Source organism: Falco naumanni, chromosome 1 (genome assembly GCF_017639655.2).
Source record: "Falco naumanni isolate bFalNau1 chromosome 1, bFalNau1.pat, whole genome shotgun sequence".
In the NCBI taxonomy this organism is placed as follows: Eukaryota; Metazoa; Chordata; class Aves; order Falconiformes; family Falconidae; genus Falco; species Falco naumanni.
Genome location: NC_054054.1, coordinates 100,295,827 through 100,311,801, shown reverse-complemented (window position 1 = coordinate 100,311,801; position 15,975 = coordinate 100,295,827). Strand labels below are relative to the sequence as shown.

The 15,975-nt window shown below is 62.9% G+C and overlaps 1 protein-coding gene across 2 annotated transcripts; it reads left to right on the top strand.

The window, feature by feature from the left end:
• Window positions 1–18: 18 nt before the first annotated feature.
• LIMK1 (LIM domain kinase 1) lies at window positions 19–9,850 on the top strand. Of its 2 annotated transcripts, XM_040612337.1 has the most exons (16): window positions 19–149; window positions 2,409–2,505; window positions 4,517–4,655; window positions 5,039–5,148; window positions 5,232–5,423; window positions 6,273–6,378; window positions 6,470–6,654; window positions 6,735–6,918; window positions 7,059–7,145; window positions 7,382–7,513; window positions 7,616–7,675; window positions 7,775–7,840; window positions 7,937–8,093; window positions 8,217–8,272; window positions 8,378–8,535; window positions 8,643–9,850. In XM_040612337.1, the coding sequence occupies exons 1-16, from the start codon at window positions 92–94 to the stop codon at window positions 8,806–8,808; spliced, it is 1,953 nt and encodes a 650-aa protein (XP_040468271.1). In that variant the 5' UTR covers window positions 19–91; the 3' UTR covers window positions 8,809–9,850. The 2 variants fall into 2 exon arrangements, with proteins under 2 accessions (XP_040468271.1, XP_040468281.1); XM_040612347.1 differs by lacking the exons at window positions 19–149; window positions 2,409–2,505 and adding an exon at window positions 2,519–3,005.
• Window positions 9,851–15,975: the final 6,125 nt, after the last annotated feature.

The window sequence follows — 15,975 nt, the reverse complement described above, 5'->3', positions numbered from 1 at the left end:
CAGGGCCGGGGCCGGGCCGGGCCGGGGCCGGGGCCGGGGCCGGGGCCGGGGCGAGGGCAGGGCCTGGCGCGGGGCCGGGCAGCGCGGCTGCATGAGGTTGATGCTGCTGTGCTGCACCTGGAGGGACGAGCCTATGGGAGAGGACGAAGGTGCGTGACCCCCCCGGGGCCCCCGCCTGACTCAGCGCTTCCGCCGCCGCCACTGGGGCCTCGCGACCCCCCGCCCGGCTCACCCGCACCCCCAGCCAGCCTGCAGCCCCCACGCATCCCTCCCGCACCCCCATATCTCCTCCCGCACCCCTGCAGCCTCCTCTGCACCCCCCATCCAGCTTGCATCCCCGCCACATTCCCCCCACGCTCCCCAGCCAAACAGCATCCCCCCCCGCAGCCCACCCCCTGCACCCCTCATCCAGGCCACATCACCCTCTGCAGCCCCCACTGCACCCCACTTCCATCCTGTGTCCCCCCACATCCACCGTGTGCATCCCCAAATCCCTCTGTGCACCCCCCCATCCAGCCTGTATCCTTCCTGCACCCCTACATCACCCCTGAACCCCCCTTCCAGCATGCACTCTCTCTGCACCCCTAGATCTGCTGCATCCCCTGTCCAGCCTGCATCCCCACCCCTCTGTACCCCAAACCCCCCTCTAGCCTGCATCCCTGCATGCACTCCACAAGCACCCTGCATCCTCCCCTGCACTCACACATCCCTCTTTGCACCCCGCAAACCCTGTACACCTCCTTCCCTGCACCCTGATATCCCCCTGCACCCCCTGTCCCTCCTGCCTCTTTCTCTGCACCCCCACATCCCTACTGTGCCTCCCATCCACTCTGCACCCCTCATCCCTCCCTGCACCCCCACTAAACTTGCACACCTGCAGCCCCTCTACATCACTCACCTTCCCCCTGCACCCCTTTACCCCCTCTGCCCCCTCTGTGCGCCCCTGCACCCCTTCCCATCCTGCAGCCCCCCATCCAGCACCTATCCTATACCTCTCTGTATCCTTGCACTGCTCAGTACCCCATCTATGCTGCATCCCGCGCACCTTCTGTGTCTCTGCACCCTGCTGGGTCCCCCTGCATCCCCCAGCACCCATCCTGCATCTCTCTGTATCCCCCCATGCTCCCTGTATCCCCCACCACCAATCCTGTATCTCTCTTGAGTACCCCCCATGCCCCCTGTATCCCCCAGAACCCATCCTGCACCCCTCTGAGTACCCCCTACATCCCCCAGCACCCGTTCTGCACCCCTCTGTGTCCCCCTATGCCCTCTGCATTCTCCAGCACCTGTCCTGCACCTCTCTGGGTACCCCTGCATCCCCCAGCACCCATCTTGCGCCCCACTGTGTGTCCTTACAACCTCTGCATCCCCTCCTGCACCCTTCTGAGTCCCGCCATGCCCCCTGTGTCCCCCAGCACCTATCCTGCACCCCTGTGGGTTCCCCTACGTCCCCTGCATCCCACAGCACCTGTCCTGCAACCCCTGCACCCTCTTATACCCTCTGCGTCCCCCAGCACCCATCCTGCACCCCACAGGGTCCCCCCATGCACTTTTGTGTCCCGCTACATCCCTCCTTTACACTCCTTCCATCCTGTCCCCTCCATCTCCCCCCACACCCACCCTGCACCCCTTCATCTCACCTGCACTCTCTGCACCCATCCTGCACCCCTATGTCCCTTCCTGCACCCATCCTTCACTCCTTCCTCATCCCCCCTGCACCCTTTCCCCCATCCTGCACCCTTGCATCCCCCCTATCCTCCCTGCACCAATCCTGTAGCCCTGTATCCCTCACTTCCCCATCCTGCACCTCATTATAACTCCCACACCCATCCTGCACCTCAGCCTGTGTCCCCCATTCTGCCCCTCCTGAACACCCAGCCGCAAGCACCGGGCACCCCTCCATCCCTGACACCTCCATGCACCCCAAACATCTGTTCTGCACTCAGCACCTTACTGTGTTGTCATCCCCCCGTCACCCTTGTGCCCCCTGGCCTGCCTGTGCCCTGTGCTGGCTGAACCCAGCGCCTCCGTGGGACACCCCTGGGACCCCAACGCTACCCCATGCACCCCAGGCTCCCTGTGTCCCCCCACCACCATGGGCACCCAGCACCCCCAGTGACAGGGGCACCCAGGGTCAGGGCAGTGCCTCTGGAGGCAGGGGCTCTCTGAAGGTGGCTTGGTGCTGAGCCCCTGTCCCCAGCCCTGGGGACATCAGTGCCACGACCTTGTCCCCATTATGGGATGGCTGGGGGCTGGGGGTGGAATTTTTCACCCCAGACAGAGGGACATAACTCAGGGGCATGCGCCTGGGTACTGCTGCGGGTGGGTGGGGATAGCTGGCAGAGTGACAGCCCTGTCCCCCTTTTGTGTGTCGTCGTCTGTGTCCCGTCCCCCTCCCCTCTATCCAGGGACCGACCTGCCAGTGTGTTCGAGCTGCGGGCAGGGCATCTACGACGGGCAGTACCTGCAGGCGCTGAACGCCAACTGGCACGCCGACTGCTTCAGGTAGGAGCCTGGGGACAGCGGGATGCTCCGTGGGGACAACAGGATGGGGACAGTGGGACCCCCAGCTCTGGCCATGGCGGGGGCACGTGTGAGGCTGTCACTCACACCTGGATGCTCGCTGGGGCAGCGGGGGGTGGGCAGCGCTCACCAGGTGATGCTGAGCCTGACAGAGGGCTCTGCTGCCGGCGCCCCGCGGCCGCCTTGCGCTGTCCCTTCCTGCTGGGTAACGGGTGACAGGGTGTGAGGCTGATGTCACCTGGCCCCCTCCCGCCCCGTTTCCTCTTTCTCTGCACCCTCCCGGCAGTTTGAGTGGTGGGAGCCCCGAGCAGGAGGAGAAAGGTCCTGGGTCGAGGGGTGCAAGGGGTGACCAGGGCCTGGTGGGGTCCCTGTGGGGCTGGGAGGGTGCTGAGCACGGCAGGGCAGCGGGGTGGCCTCCCCGTCCCACGGAGGATGCTGGCAGCTGTGCTGAGGAAGAACTGCGTCCTGCGCGCTGGAGCCAAGTGAGTGGGAGCGGGTCGGGCTGGACTCTGCAACCCCACGGACCCCGGGGGGGCTCCGCCTGACCCCCCCCCCAGCCCCCCGCTTGCCCCGTCTGTGTGTCACCCCCTCCGCCCCACTCGGCTCCCCCCTCCCTCGGCCCCAGCGGAACCGCTGCGAAACCTCTTCCCGCCACCCCCCCCACCCCCCCCCCCCCCCAGCTTGCAGCCGTGGAAGGGAGCGCGGGCCTCAGCCCAGGCACCGGGGGGGGGGGTGGGGGGGGGTTGGGGGGTGTAGGGGCACCGTGGGGGAAAGGGGGTTAAGGGGCGGGGCGGCACAGCCGCCCCCCATTGGCCATCGCCGCCCCCCACCCCCCCTCAGCCCTGCGTAGGCTTTGGGCTGCGCAGGCGGTGGTGGAGTCCTCTGGCGGAGTCCTCGCGCGGTGACGTCATGGGGTGGGGAAATTCCACGCCGTGACGTCACGCCTGGTTGGTATTCCACTTGCGTTCGGTGCCGGCGACTGCGACAGCCCCCGTGCAGCTTCCTATAGCCCCCCCAGCACCGCCCCCCCCCCCGGGAACTCCCCCCTAGCACCCCCCTGCACCCCTGCAGCACCCTTCATATGTATCCCCCTGCGCCCCTCTACAGGAAATCCCCTGTAGCACCCCCCTGCAACCCCCCTGCATAATCTGATGCAGCACCCCATCACACAGCACCCCTGCACCTGCCTGTGCACCCCCAGAATCCACAGCACCCTCTGCGCCCCTGGGTGCACCCTCCTATTGTACACTCTCTGCACCCCCCTGCACCCCCATCCCCTGCACCCTCCTCCCCGGGGCCAGAGCAGAACCCTGCAATGTAGGTGTGTCCCCCTGCACCCTGTTTGCAGCAGACAGGGTGTTGCATCCCCAAGGCTGGCATGTCCATGGCCAGAGTGGCACGTCCCTTTGCCTGTCTGTGACCAGGGTGGCACATCCATCCCTGCATCTGTGACCAAGTTGGCATGTCCCTCTGTGCCAGGGTGGTGTGTCCGTGACCAGGCTGACATGTCCTTTCATGTGTCCATGACCAGGCTGGCATGTCCCTCTGTCCATGACCAGGCTGGCACATCTGTGACCAGGGTGGCACAGCCCTCTGTGTGTCTGTGATCCATGGTGGCCTGTCTGTGAGCCAGCTGGCATGTCCCTCTGTCTGTGAGCAGGCTGGCACATCCCTCACTATGTCCATGACCAGGCTGGCACATCCATGCAGGGCGGGCACCACCCTCCCCGTGCCTGTCTCTGTCCCTCCCCCCACCATGTCCCCACATGTCCTCACACTGCCAGCCTGCACAGGCACCCCTGGAGCCACCCACTGCCGCCCTGGGGACAGTGACACACAGATGCAGTGGCCCTGCAGCAGGGTAGGAAACGGGGGAAGCAGCTTGCCCAGAGAGCCATGGGGCAGACTGGCACTGGCTGCCCCCCAGGGTGACAATGGGGACAGGGTGATGATGGGGACATGGTAGCAAGAGAGTCCCCATCCTCTGCCACAGGTGCTGTGAGTGCGGGACCTCCCTGTCCCACCAGTACTATGAGAAGGATGGGCGCCTGTACTGCAAGAAGGATTACTGGGTGCGCTTTGGGGAGCTCTGCCATGGCTGCTCGGAGCAGATCACCAAGGGGCTCGTCATGGTGAGCACTGGGGGGGCCTGGGCGGGACATGGAGCCCTGACCCATGGCTGCACTCCCTGGAGAGTGGGTGAGATGGGGAGGGGGTGCAGACCCCCAGCGTGGTTTGGGCTCTGGCGGTGGCAGGGGTGTCCTCTGCATTTTAGGGGCACCCTGGGAGGGGCATGCACCCATGTTGGGGCTGGGGATGCTCAGGGTGGTGGGGAGATGTCCCTCCAGCTGTCCTCAGCCTAGCGGCACGGCTGTCCCTACCACTTCACAGCTCAGCCTGCCCTTCCCTTGGCCTTGGTGCACCCATGGGTGCTCACAACACCATCTGAGCCCTGGCACCTGTGCTCAGTGCCCTGGCCATCTGGGTTCCCATGGCTGATGGCATCTGTCCGCAGGTGGCCGGGGAGCAGAAGTACCACCCCGAGTGCTTCAGCTGCCTCAACTGCCACACATTCATCGGGGATGGGGACACCTATGCGCTGGTGGAGCGCTCCAAGCTCTACTGGTATGTCCTAGCCTGGGTGAGTGGCTGGGGGGTACACGTCCTCTGGCAGCCCCTCAACCACCCGCCTCCTCTTGGCCCTGCAGCGGGCACTGCTATTACCAGATGGTGGTGACACCGGTCATTGAGCAGATCCTGCCGGATTCGCCAGCTTCCCGCATCCCGCACACTGTCACGCTCGTCTCCATCCCCGCCTGCTCCGATGGCAAACGTGGCTTCTCAGTCTCCATTGACCAGGGCTGTGGCACCGAGCACTCCCGCACCGTCCGCGTCCGAGAGTGCGTCTGTGTCCCCTCTGCCACCGTCCCCTCCCCGGGGCTGGGGGCATCCCACATCCCTTCTGCTGGTGGGATGCACCCCACAGACTTTTTGGGGTGGGAGGGTGAGGGATGAGGCTGATGTGTCCCACTCAGCCAGGGATGGCCAGTGCTGGCATGTCCCTGGCCATCAGGGTGGCTTGGAGGGTGACATCTGGCATTGTGATCACTTGGGGTGATGACAGCCTCACCTGGGGTGAGGCTGGCGTTGCCTCATCTGCCAGGGTGGGTTCTGGGAACCAGGCAGGCATGTCCCCAAATGCTTGGGATGGCTTGTGGGTACTGTGCCAGCATGTCCCCATCCAGGAGCAGCTCATGGGAAACATGTTTGTGTGTCCCCACCTGCTAGGGGTGACCCATGGGCAACATGCCTGCATGTCCCCAACTAGCAAGGATGACTCGCAGGTACCGTGACTGTGTGTCCCCATCCTGGAGGGGTGACTCACAGTTACCATGACAGCGTGTCCCCAAGAAGTAAGGGTGGCTTGTGGGCAGTGTCTGTGTCCCCAGCCAACACGGGTGGCTTGCCTGCCTGTTCCCAACTAGCAGGGGTGACCTGCGGGCAGCTTGTTTCCATGTCCCCATCTGGTAGGGGTGACCCGTGGGCAGCTCGCCTGCACATCCCCATCTTGCTGGGGTGACTTGTGGGTACTGTGGCGGCATGTTGCCATCTCAGAGGTGACTCACAGGGGACATGACAGGCTGTCCCCATTGGCTGGGGGTGGAGCGTGGGCTGTGTCCCAGCACATCCCCACCTCTGAGGGTGTTGTGGCTGGGGGGGCTGACCCCCGCTGCCTGCTGGCCCTGCAGGGTGGATCCAGACTGCATCAGCCCTGACATGAAGAACTCCATCCACGTTGGCGATCGCATCCTGGAGATCAACGGCACCCCCATTGGCCATGTCCCCCTGGATGAGGTACACTCCCCCAGGTCACCCCAAACCCAACACCTTCCCCGAGTTGCCCCCTAAACCATCCACCATCCCCACCATCGTTTTCTGCCCCCAGATTGACCTGCTGATCCAGGAGACCAGTCGCCTGCTCCAGCTGACCATCGAGCATGACCCCCACGAGCCCCTTGCCTGCGAGTCAGGGCTTGCCTGCAGCCCCCTGCCTGCCCCGTGCAGCCCCCTGTGCTCCCCTGCCCCCCCACCCTGTGGGGAGCCTGGTGCCATGCGCCAGCGGACTGTCACGTAAGGCCACCAGCTTGCCCACCTCTTCCATTGGAATCCCTCCTTGGAGTTGACCCTCTGTCTGTCCGTCAATCCCGCAGGAGGAGCTGCAGCACGGACAAGTCTCCGGGCTCTGGCTCAGTGGGCTCACCCGCGTCCCAGCGCAAGGACATCGGTCGCTCTGAGTCGTTGCGCGTTGTCTCCCGTGCCCATCGCATCTTTCGCCCTTCTGACCTCATCCACGGCGAGGTGCTGGGCAAGGGCTGCTTTGGCCAGGCCATCAAGGTGGGGCTGGGTGACCACCAAGTGTCACGGGCATGAGGGTCTCAACTCCCAGGGGTGGGGGTATCATCTCTCCTGGGCTGTCCCAAAGGGTAGGGATGGTATCTGGGAGCTGGTGATTCAGCCCCTGCCCTCCCTGCCAGGTGACACACCGGGAGACAGGTGAGGTGATGGTCATGAAGGAGCTGATCCGCTTTGATGAGGAGACACAGAGGACCTTCCTCAAAGAGGTGAATATCCTTGTCTTTAATACCCCTGGCTTGGAGGGGGACATGAGGGATGGGGCTGTCCAATCCTGTCCCCCACCATGATATGGGATACTGGGCATGACACCTGGACTGGGGATGGCCAGCCACCACAGGATGCAGGCAGCCCCTGCCTGTTTAATGGAGAAGACATGAGCAGTGGGTCGTCCGGGTGGGTGCTGAGTGTGTGGGGGTATCACAGGCACGGGGGGGTCCTGCAGGTGAAGGTGATGCGCTGCCTGGAGCACCCCAATGTGCTGAAGTTCATCGGGGTGCTGTACAAGGAGAAGAGGCTCAACTTCATCACGGAGTACATCAAAGGGGGCACCTTGAGGGGCCTCATCAAGAGCATGGTGAGCTCTGGGGGGCAGGTCAGGACCCCCCAACCCCACAGGCCTGGTGGGGCTGGGGGACCTCTCTCCTCTGCTCTGACAAATCCCTCCTCCTGCCCCCAGGACAGCCACTACCCCTGGAGCCAGCGGGTCAGCTTTGCCAAGGACATCGCTGCTGGCATGGTGGGTGCCACCCAGGGCTGGCTGGGTGGGATGAGTGCTGGTGGGCTGGGGACCACCAGCTAGGGGTGCCCCCCTTTTCTCAGCCTATCCTTCCCCTAGGCCTACCTCCACTCCATGAACATCATCCACCGTGACCTCAACTCTCACAACTGTCTCGTGCGGGAGGTGAGTTCTCCCACCTTGATGGTGTCCTCCCCCAGCCCGGTTGGGGGTCTCAGCCCCCTACATGGCTCTGCCCACCATTCCTTTCTACCCACCCAGAACAAGAGCGTGGTGGTGGCTGATTTTGGGCTGGCACGGCTGATGGTGGATGAGAAGAACCAGCCTGAACATCTCAAGAACCTGAAGAAACCGGACCGCAAGAAGCGGTACACGGTGGTGGGGAACCCGTACTGGATGGCGCCTGAGATGATCAATGGTGAGCCTGGCCGTGATGCTGTGAGTGGGGATGTGGCCAGCTAGGGCTTTGTCCCCAGGCAGAGGATGCTTGGTGGGGCAGGGACAGGCTGTGCAGCATGGCTTGACCCATCTCTCCTGGCAGGGAGGAGCTATGATGAGAAGGTGGACATCTTCTCCTTCGGTATCGTCCTGTGCGAGGCAAGTACCACTGGGATTGGGGTCTCCCTGTGGGGTTGGGGTCCTCACTGAGGTTGGGGTCTGCCCGTGGGGCTTAGCCCGCTCCTCCCTCCCACTCTCCTCCAGATCATTGGTCGGGTGAGTGCTGACCCCGACTACCTGCCCCGTACCACTGACTTCGGCCTCAACGTCAGGGGCTTCCTGGACCGCTACTGCCCCCCTGCCTGCCCCCCCAGCTTCTTCCCCATCGCTGTCTGCTGCTGTGACCTGGACCCTGAGAAGCGGTGAGTGGTTGGGACCCCCCATTCTGGGGGATCACTGGGGCTGGTGGCACAGGGAGGACGGGGCCAGTGCAGTGGAGCTGCCACGTGTCCCCCCTCTTCTTGCTCAGGCCATCCTTCAGCAAGCTGGAGCAGTGGCTGGAAACCCTCCGCATGCACCTGGAGATCCACCTGCCGCTGAGCTCCCAGCTGGAGCAGCTGGACCGAGCTTTCGGGGAGACGCACCGGCAGGGCGAGGGCGGGTTGCCTGCGCCCCCACACCTGCACACCCTCTGAAGCCACAGGAGAAGGAGCTGCACCCACCGCCAGCATCTCCTCCGGCTGCCACCACCCCAGGGGCTGGATCCCTGGGGCTCTCCAGATGAGCCCCCCACTCAGTCTCCTCTGCACGGGCTGCTCATGCTGCTGCCCGCACCGTCCCAGGGAGCTGGCTCTCCCCGGGGCTGCACGGCCCCTATGCATCCCCCCCACGGAGTAGCGGTTGCCCCCAGGACAAGCCCGGCTGGCCACACGGTGGGGACCTTCCCCGTGTGTGTGTCCCCTCCCCTGGCTTGCTTTGCTTTTGCACGCCTGGGGGCTGTGTGGCCACTGCACCCGCAAAAGCCTGTGGGCTCCCCCGTACAGAGCCGCAGCCTCGCGGCGGTGCCTTGGCTTTCCATGAACTTGCACTGCGACACAGGAGGGACTGCCCGGTTCCTTTGGTCGGGGGTGGGGTACACAGCCCCTGGCCCCTTGAGGGAGCATGGGTCATGGGGCAGCCTCACAGCAATGCCCTCGTCCTCGGCCAGACCCTCTCATGCTACTTCTACTGGCACCCTGGGCTCAGGGGGCTGCCAGCACCCCTGGCCGAGTGAGGGGTTCATGGTGGGGACACACACTCTTGTGGTGTGGGGACAGGCATGTAGTGGTCCCCCCCCACTGCCCCCATGTCCCTGCTGCCCATGCTAATCCGTGACCACGCATCCCTGAGAGCAGCACCAAGTGGTACAGAGGGGTGCGGGGATGCAGCTCGTCTTGGTCCCCTTGGCCTGGGGTGGTTGTGGGGGGTTGCGCCGCACGGTGCTTTTCATGCTCTTTATTCAGGTTCATTTTTCTGTAAGATATTTAAAGAGAAGAGTTTGTATTATTTTTTCATACAACGTAGCGTTTGCCATTTGTCACTGCCTCGGTTCTGCTTTCCCGAAGGGATGAAACTGTGAAGCCTCTCCGTGCACTTTTGCCCGGGAAGTCCAAGGAGATGTCCTCTCTGGAGGCGGGAAGGGAGCTCAAACTGTGATGTACCCTGAGCCGTGAGTCAATAAATCCTTCCCCGCTCGCTGCCCGGCCTGCTTGGGAATTGCTCGCCTCCCCCCGGGGGGCTGGAAGCTCTTGGGGAAACTGAGGCATGAGGTCCCTGTGCTCAGGGTGGTGTGGTGGTACTGGGCTTGGTGGCATCTCCCAGGCACCCTGTGGTAGCAGCACTCTTGTGTTCCCCCCAACCCATCATGGGTGTCCTCCCTGGCCCTGAGGCTGATGCTGTTCCTGCCTGTGCCACCTGGCCAGGACCTCAAAGCCCTGGGTCCCCTCGCCAGGCAGATGTGCCCACTGTCACCCCATGCGATGGCAAGAGCCCATGGTGGTGACAGGCAGGTTACGGAGCTGTGTGACTGGGCGCCATGGAGCAGCTTTGCCTTTGATGTAAAACAAGCCCCCAAGGGACAGTGAGGTAGCCTGTGCCCATGGCCATCCCATGCTATCCCTGTGTCCTTGTCACCTTCCTAAACAGAATTAAGGTCCCCAAGGTGGAGGATCTCCATCCTTGGGTGGGGTGGTTGAGCTTTGGCTAGAGAAAACCGAGACCCAAAGGAGCTCATGGGGGAGTGACAGGGAAGGGACTGGGGGATGTGCCCAAGGATGCTACAGCTGGGCAAGCGGGGGAGGCAGCAGCACAGCCCCAAGGTCCCAGGATCCAGGCTGGATCCCCCTTCCCATCAGGAAAACCTCATGGTTTATTGCTCAGGCAATGCTCAGCCTCAACATGGGAGGGCCCAGGGAGGGGTGTTGGGGAGGTGACAGTGGCTCTGTCCCCCCTGGGGTGATTCCTTGTCTAACTGCCTGTCCCATGTTATCTTGGGTGAAGGGATGGGCAAGCACTGCCAGCATCATGGTGACATCACAGTGCCCTTGGTGACATTGTGCCACATGGTTTCTTTGCTCCGGGAGCAGGACACCATTGCTCCCCAGGAATATCAGGACTATGGGGGACCCACTGCAGCTGTCACACCTGGGAGACACCATGGTCCCCAATTCCCTGCCACCACAGGAGACCAGGACCCTGGGGGACCCCCAGCCCTTCAGTGAGAGCTCCCCATCCCCATGGGACCCCCAGGCCACCCCCAGCCTCTTGCCCAGCTGGATGGAGCTGCAGAGTGAGCTGTGCCTGGTGTGGTTGGTGCCATTGGACTGCTTGCTGGTGACCCTGCAGAGGATCCTCAGCACCAGGCAGAGGGAGAGTGAAGTGAGTGCCAGCAGCCAGTCATGGCAAGGCCAAAGCGGTGGCTGCTCGGTTGCCCCCATGACCAGCAACTCATCCCAGACTGAGTCACCAGCCAGGAGCTGCCCCTTGGCAGGCAGGGAGATGACCCTGACACAGCCCTGGTGGCCCCATGCCACAGCTGTCATCTACCCAAAGCCACCCCCCAGAGATGTGCCACACACCATGCCCAAATCCAGCCACCGGTGTGTGTGGCACCCGGTCCCCCCCCCCAGCCCCCTACCCAGTTGGTGGCAGCCTGGCAGGGCTCCTTGCCCCTGCAGCCCCCCCCAACCTGGCCCGATGCTGGTGTGAGGGGCTCAGCCCCTCTGTTCCTGGCAGCTGGCTGTTCCCCCCCCAGCCATCACCTCCCAGGAGTGACAAGGGCACCCAGACCAAGCTGCAGACCACCGAGAGCTGCCTCTGTGCCCCCTGTCCCCTGCGGGGTCCTGCTCTGTCCCCACCCAAGGTGGTCCCCAGGGACATCCCTAGCAGGGCTGTGCCTAAGCTCGACCACAGCTCAGGATGGTGGCCCTTGCTACATGCAGGGAGCTGGGCATCCCCACATCCCACATCCCTGCTGACAGGCCAGCAGCCGAGTGTCACTGAGGTGGTGGCCAAAAGCTCTGGTGGCTCTGGCAAGGACATGGCCAAGTTGGTGCTGCTTGGTACAGCCTCCCCCACTGACCTGCATGAGGCCCAGACCGAGACCTCTGTCTCTGACCCCAGTGATGGGGAGGATGTATTGGCCACGGTGTTTATCAGCTTTATGGGTAAGTCTGGTGGACCAGCTGGGAGGAGGAGTGTGATTTCTCCCAGCATCTCAGCAGGGTGGGCACCAGTGCTGTGAGGACCCTCCCCAGGGGACAGCAGCTGTTTGTGGGGGGTGATGGGCAGCGGGGTCCTCATGAGGCTTGAGGAGATGTGCCAAGAGAAGAGGTGCTGGAGTCTGATCAGGCCACGCAGCTCCACAGGGATGTCCAGAGCTGGAGAAGGGCTGCTGGGACCCCAACAGGGTGCTCAGCTCCATAGAGACATGGGGAGCTGAAGGGGTCATTGGCATCCAGCCAGGGTGCACAGATCCATAGGAACGTGGGGACAGGTCCCCATCTTCAACCGCAGGAAGGCTCACCCACACTGGAGGATTTTCTGGCAGCGAACAGGTGGTGGCAGTGGGGACCACGGGAGCCCTTTCCACCAGTGTTTCTGTGGACCTGCCCATTTCTGCTTTGAGCTGGAGGCTGGACTAGCGGTGTCCTGAGCTCTGTCCTGTCCTACACTCCTGTGATCAACCATCCTGTGCCTGGTGCCTGTTTCTGCAGGGGCTTGGTCACGGTTGGCACTGCCCACAGAGCCACTCTTTGTCCCCTGGGCACAGCATCCACCCTTCCAGCTCAGGACTGAGGACTCTGCACAGTCCAGAAGTAGCCTGAGCCCTCCCTCCATGATGTGGGCAGAGAACTGTCACAGTCCCATGTCCCCTGCAGCAGCCTGGGCTGGGGCACCTCCTTGGGTCATAGATAACACCTGGGTCACTGGAACCTGGTGACTCCATGGGGCAAATTCAGACCCCAGAAAGTCCTGCGGGGCACCAAAGCCAATGGTGGTTCACTACCTGCCTGCCTCAGTTTCCCCTCTTGCCGGTGCATGGGCTGGGGGTGCAGGATGTGAGGATGGGAAGAAGGGGCCAGTTGCTCCAGTTCCCTGTCCCCCCCCTAGACAAGGCTGATGAGTGGCATGCCATCTTCCGGTCCCTGAACGATGAGGCTCACCCTGGGCACAGCCAGGCAGGAAAATCCCATGGGCCACGTGTTGCCACCTCACTTGCTGGTGGTTTTTGTAGGGTCTACATAAACGTGGCATTTTTAAATGCAGCATAGGGGATACGATGCTCTTGCGCTTCCCTGCAGCATCACTGCTTTCCCTGATCACCTGCCTGTCTCTGCCCCTCTCTGCTGACTTGGGACATGTGGGTTCCATCCCTGACCTGGCTAGTGGTTCTGTGGGAGACAGAGTGACCTGGAGGTGGGAGGTGATTGGAACAGTCAGGGCTTAGGAAGGGGCCCTGTGAAACCTCAGCTGCTTCTAATGAGAAAACTTGTTTCTCTTCCGTCCTGCTGCTCTCCACTGGCCCTGGTACAAACCCCTTCCTGGTGTGGCTCCAGGGGAGGAGGTAAGTGGTGTGCTGGGGCTGCAGGGTGGGAGCTCAGGGTGACACCGGAGCACTCCTAATTCCTCAGCACCACCACGTCCCCAGTCCTGGCACTGGAGACCGGCAGCACTGGTTGCTGATTCCTTTGAAAGGGGGTTGTGGGGGCTGGTAACATGTGATGAGTTGTGGGAAGACTCAGCTGGGGGGGACGATGACAGGCAGGAGGCCTGTGTGGCCGGGGCTTGGGGTGGGACAGCCTGGCTTGTGGCTTTGAATGGCTATGACTTTCTGCCCCTGCTGCTGTGCCACTGTCCCACGGAGCTCACCCCATACCTGAGCCCTCTGAGGGGCAGGCACCAGCCAGACATAGGGAAGCATGGCCCCCTTCCCGGCCCCCCTCCCAGCCCCCCTACCCTGACAGGGGACCAGCGCTACCTGCAGAGACAGTGCAAGGGTGGAGAGCCTCTGGTGCATGGATCTGGGGGCTTGGGAGACCCTGGTGCATTGGTTTAGGGGGTTGGGAGACCCTGGTGAGTGGGTTTAGGATTTGGGGAACCCCAGCACATGGGTTTGGGGGCTATTTGCTGCCCTGCAGGGATCAAGCATGGGGAGTGACCCAGGCACGGGCAGCCCTTACAGGCTCAGATCAAGGGAAAGAAGACAAAAGGCAGGAGTCAAACCCCAGGTTTTTGGGGTCTACCCTGAGTACAGACCCTCAGCCCACCTCGACCCTGTGCTTGGGATGGCTGGAGCAGGTCTTGGGGCGGGGGGCACTGTGGGGTGCACAATGCAGTTCATCCTCTTCCATGCTGCAAAAAATGAGTTCATCCCCAGCTTGGAGGCTGTTTGGCTGCTTCGGCGGCTGCAAAGCACAGCCTCCCTGCCCAGCTGTTGCCTCTGCCGGTCTTTCAGGGTGTCTTTTGGGATGGACCCTTCGGGGCTTTGTCCCCTAGAACACTTTATTTGGGGCAGCAGTGAGGTGCTCCTCTCCGCCTGGCATTCTTTGGCCCAGCCACTGCACTGGGAAGGCCCCAGAACTGGACCTGTTGCAACAGAAAGAGCTAAAAATAGCAGTTCTCACGGCAGAGGCAGAAAAGCATTCGAACATGCGGCCTCTGAACCTGCCAGAAGCTGAGGACAGGGATGAGCCCCCCAGCTCTGTCCCATGCCCAGCAGACACCCTGTGGCCTCTATGACCCCAAAGGGTCAAAACAGGGGGGCTTGATGCTGGGGCAACGCCGGGTGCAGGCTGGGGGGAGCAGACAGCCCCTGTGGGTGCAGGCAGTGAGGAGGCAAGGGGTTAACCTCCCCACGCCTGCCGGATGCAGCATCCTGGGCTGGGCTCTTTCCATCTTGTTTTGGTTTGGAGGAATAAAAGCTTTGGCAGCAGCGTAGCCGCTTCCCAAAATAACGCAGCCTCCCATGGTAATTATAGAGCTCTGGTCCCTAGTAGTGGCTCGCGATGGCTTCCCAGCCCTGCCGAGCCGGGACCTGATAAAGCTTCTGCCAGAGGGAGACCAGGGCGCCTCAGGGACCTCTCAAGCTGCGCCAGCCTCCCTCCGCGTCACCATCGCTCCTTTTGCATCACCCGCCCCCCTCCCCCCCCCCCCCCCGATCAAGAAAAATGCAACCCCTTGCATCCCCCCCCCCCCCTTCCCACTCTGCAGCTGATCCCTTCAGCTTTTAATGCTCTAGTTAAAGCCTGGGCTGTAGCTCGCCAGCCTCTCTGAGCACCAGGCTTCTGGAGCGAGCCACGGCAAACCAGCGGCTGTCCCAGGCAGTGCCAGTCGCCATGGCTGAGAATGCCCAGCTCATCACAGCAGTGCTCAGCCTGCCTTTCCACCCCCTGCAGGGCTCAGCGCTGCTCCTTGAAGGGCAGGGAGAGATGCGGCTGAGCTCCTGGAGCACTCGAGCCTGTAATCCCCAGTAATCTCGGAGGAAAGCACTCGCTTCAGGGATTAGAGATGCAAACAGCCACCCTCACCTACCTGCCCCTGCCCTGCGGTGCTGCCTGCAGCCCCCTGGCCGACCGCGGGTGAGGAAGGGCTGCCAGGAGAGCGGGCTCACTGCCCAGCCGCCCCAGATGGATGGGCTCCAAGCAGTCGCTGGGGCTCCCCAAGGCCATGTTGAGCCTTCATTGGTTATTTATGGGAATAAAGGGAATGCGAAGCCATCTGGTCAAAGCCTGGCCCTGTAACACACTGTGGCGGGGTGTGGGGGGGTGGGTGTGGGGGGGTGGGGGTGGGGGGTGGGGAACAAGGCTCTGGGCAGTGACAAGGTTGGGGACAAAGCTGAGATGGTCCCTGTGGAGCTACCCAACCTCGGTGGGAGTCTGTGTGCAGGGCTGGATCCAGCTTTTCCTGCTGAGACCACTGGATTTTTATTGTGGGTAGGGAAACTGAGGCAGGGAGAAGCTGCCCATGAGAGGGATGTGCTGGGGAAGCATGTGGCCTTGCCATCCCCTTCACCCCTTACATGAGATGCATTTATGGGGGACAAGGACAGGCTCTGGGGGGGTAGCTGGACTGGGAGGCTGAAATTTGGGGATGGTTGAGCCTCTGGAGCTGCTCACTGCAGGGAATGGTCGCCACCAGCCAAGCCTGCCCCAGCCCCTATGAAAGACCAGGAACACAAGCACCCCATGTCGCCCTGGCTGGTTGTGCCAGTGTCCTCCCCTGCCCTCGGCGAGGATGGGGCGGATACAGCCACGTGCCACTGTCACCCACCCGCTGCCTTTGGGAGCATGGGCCTGAGGCCAGGGGCATCCTGGGAAGGGGCC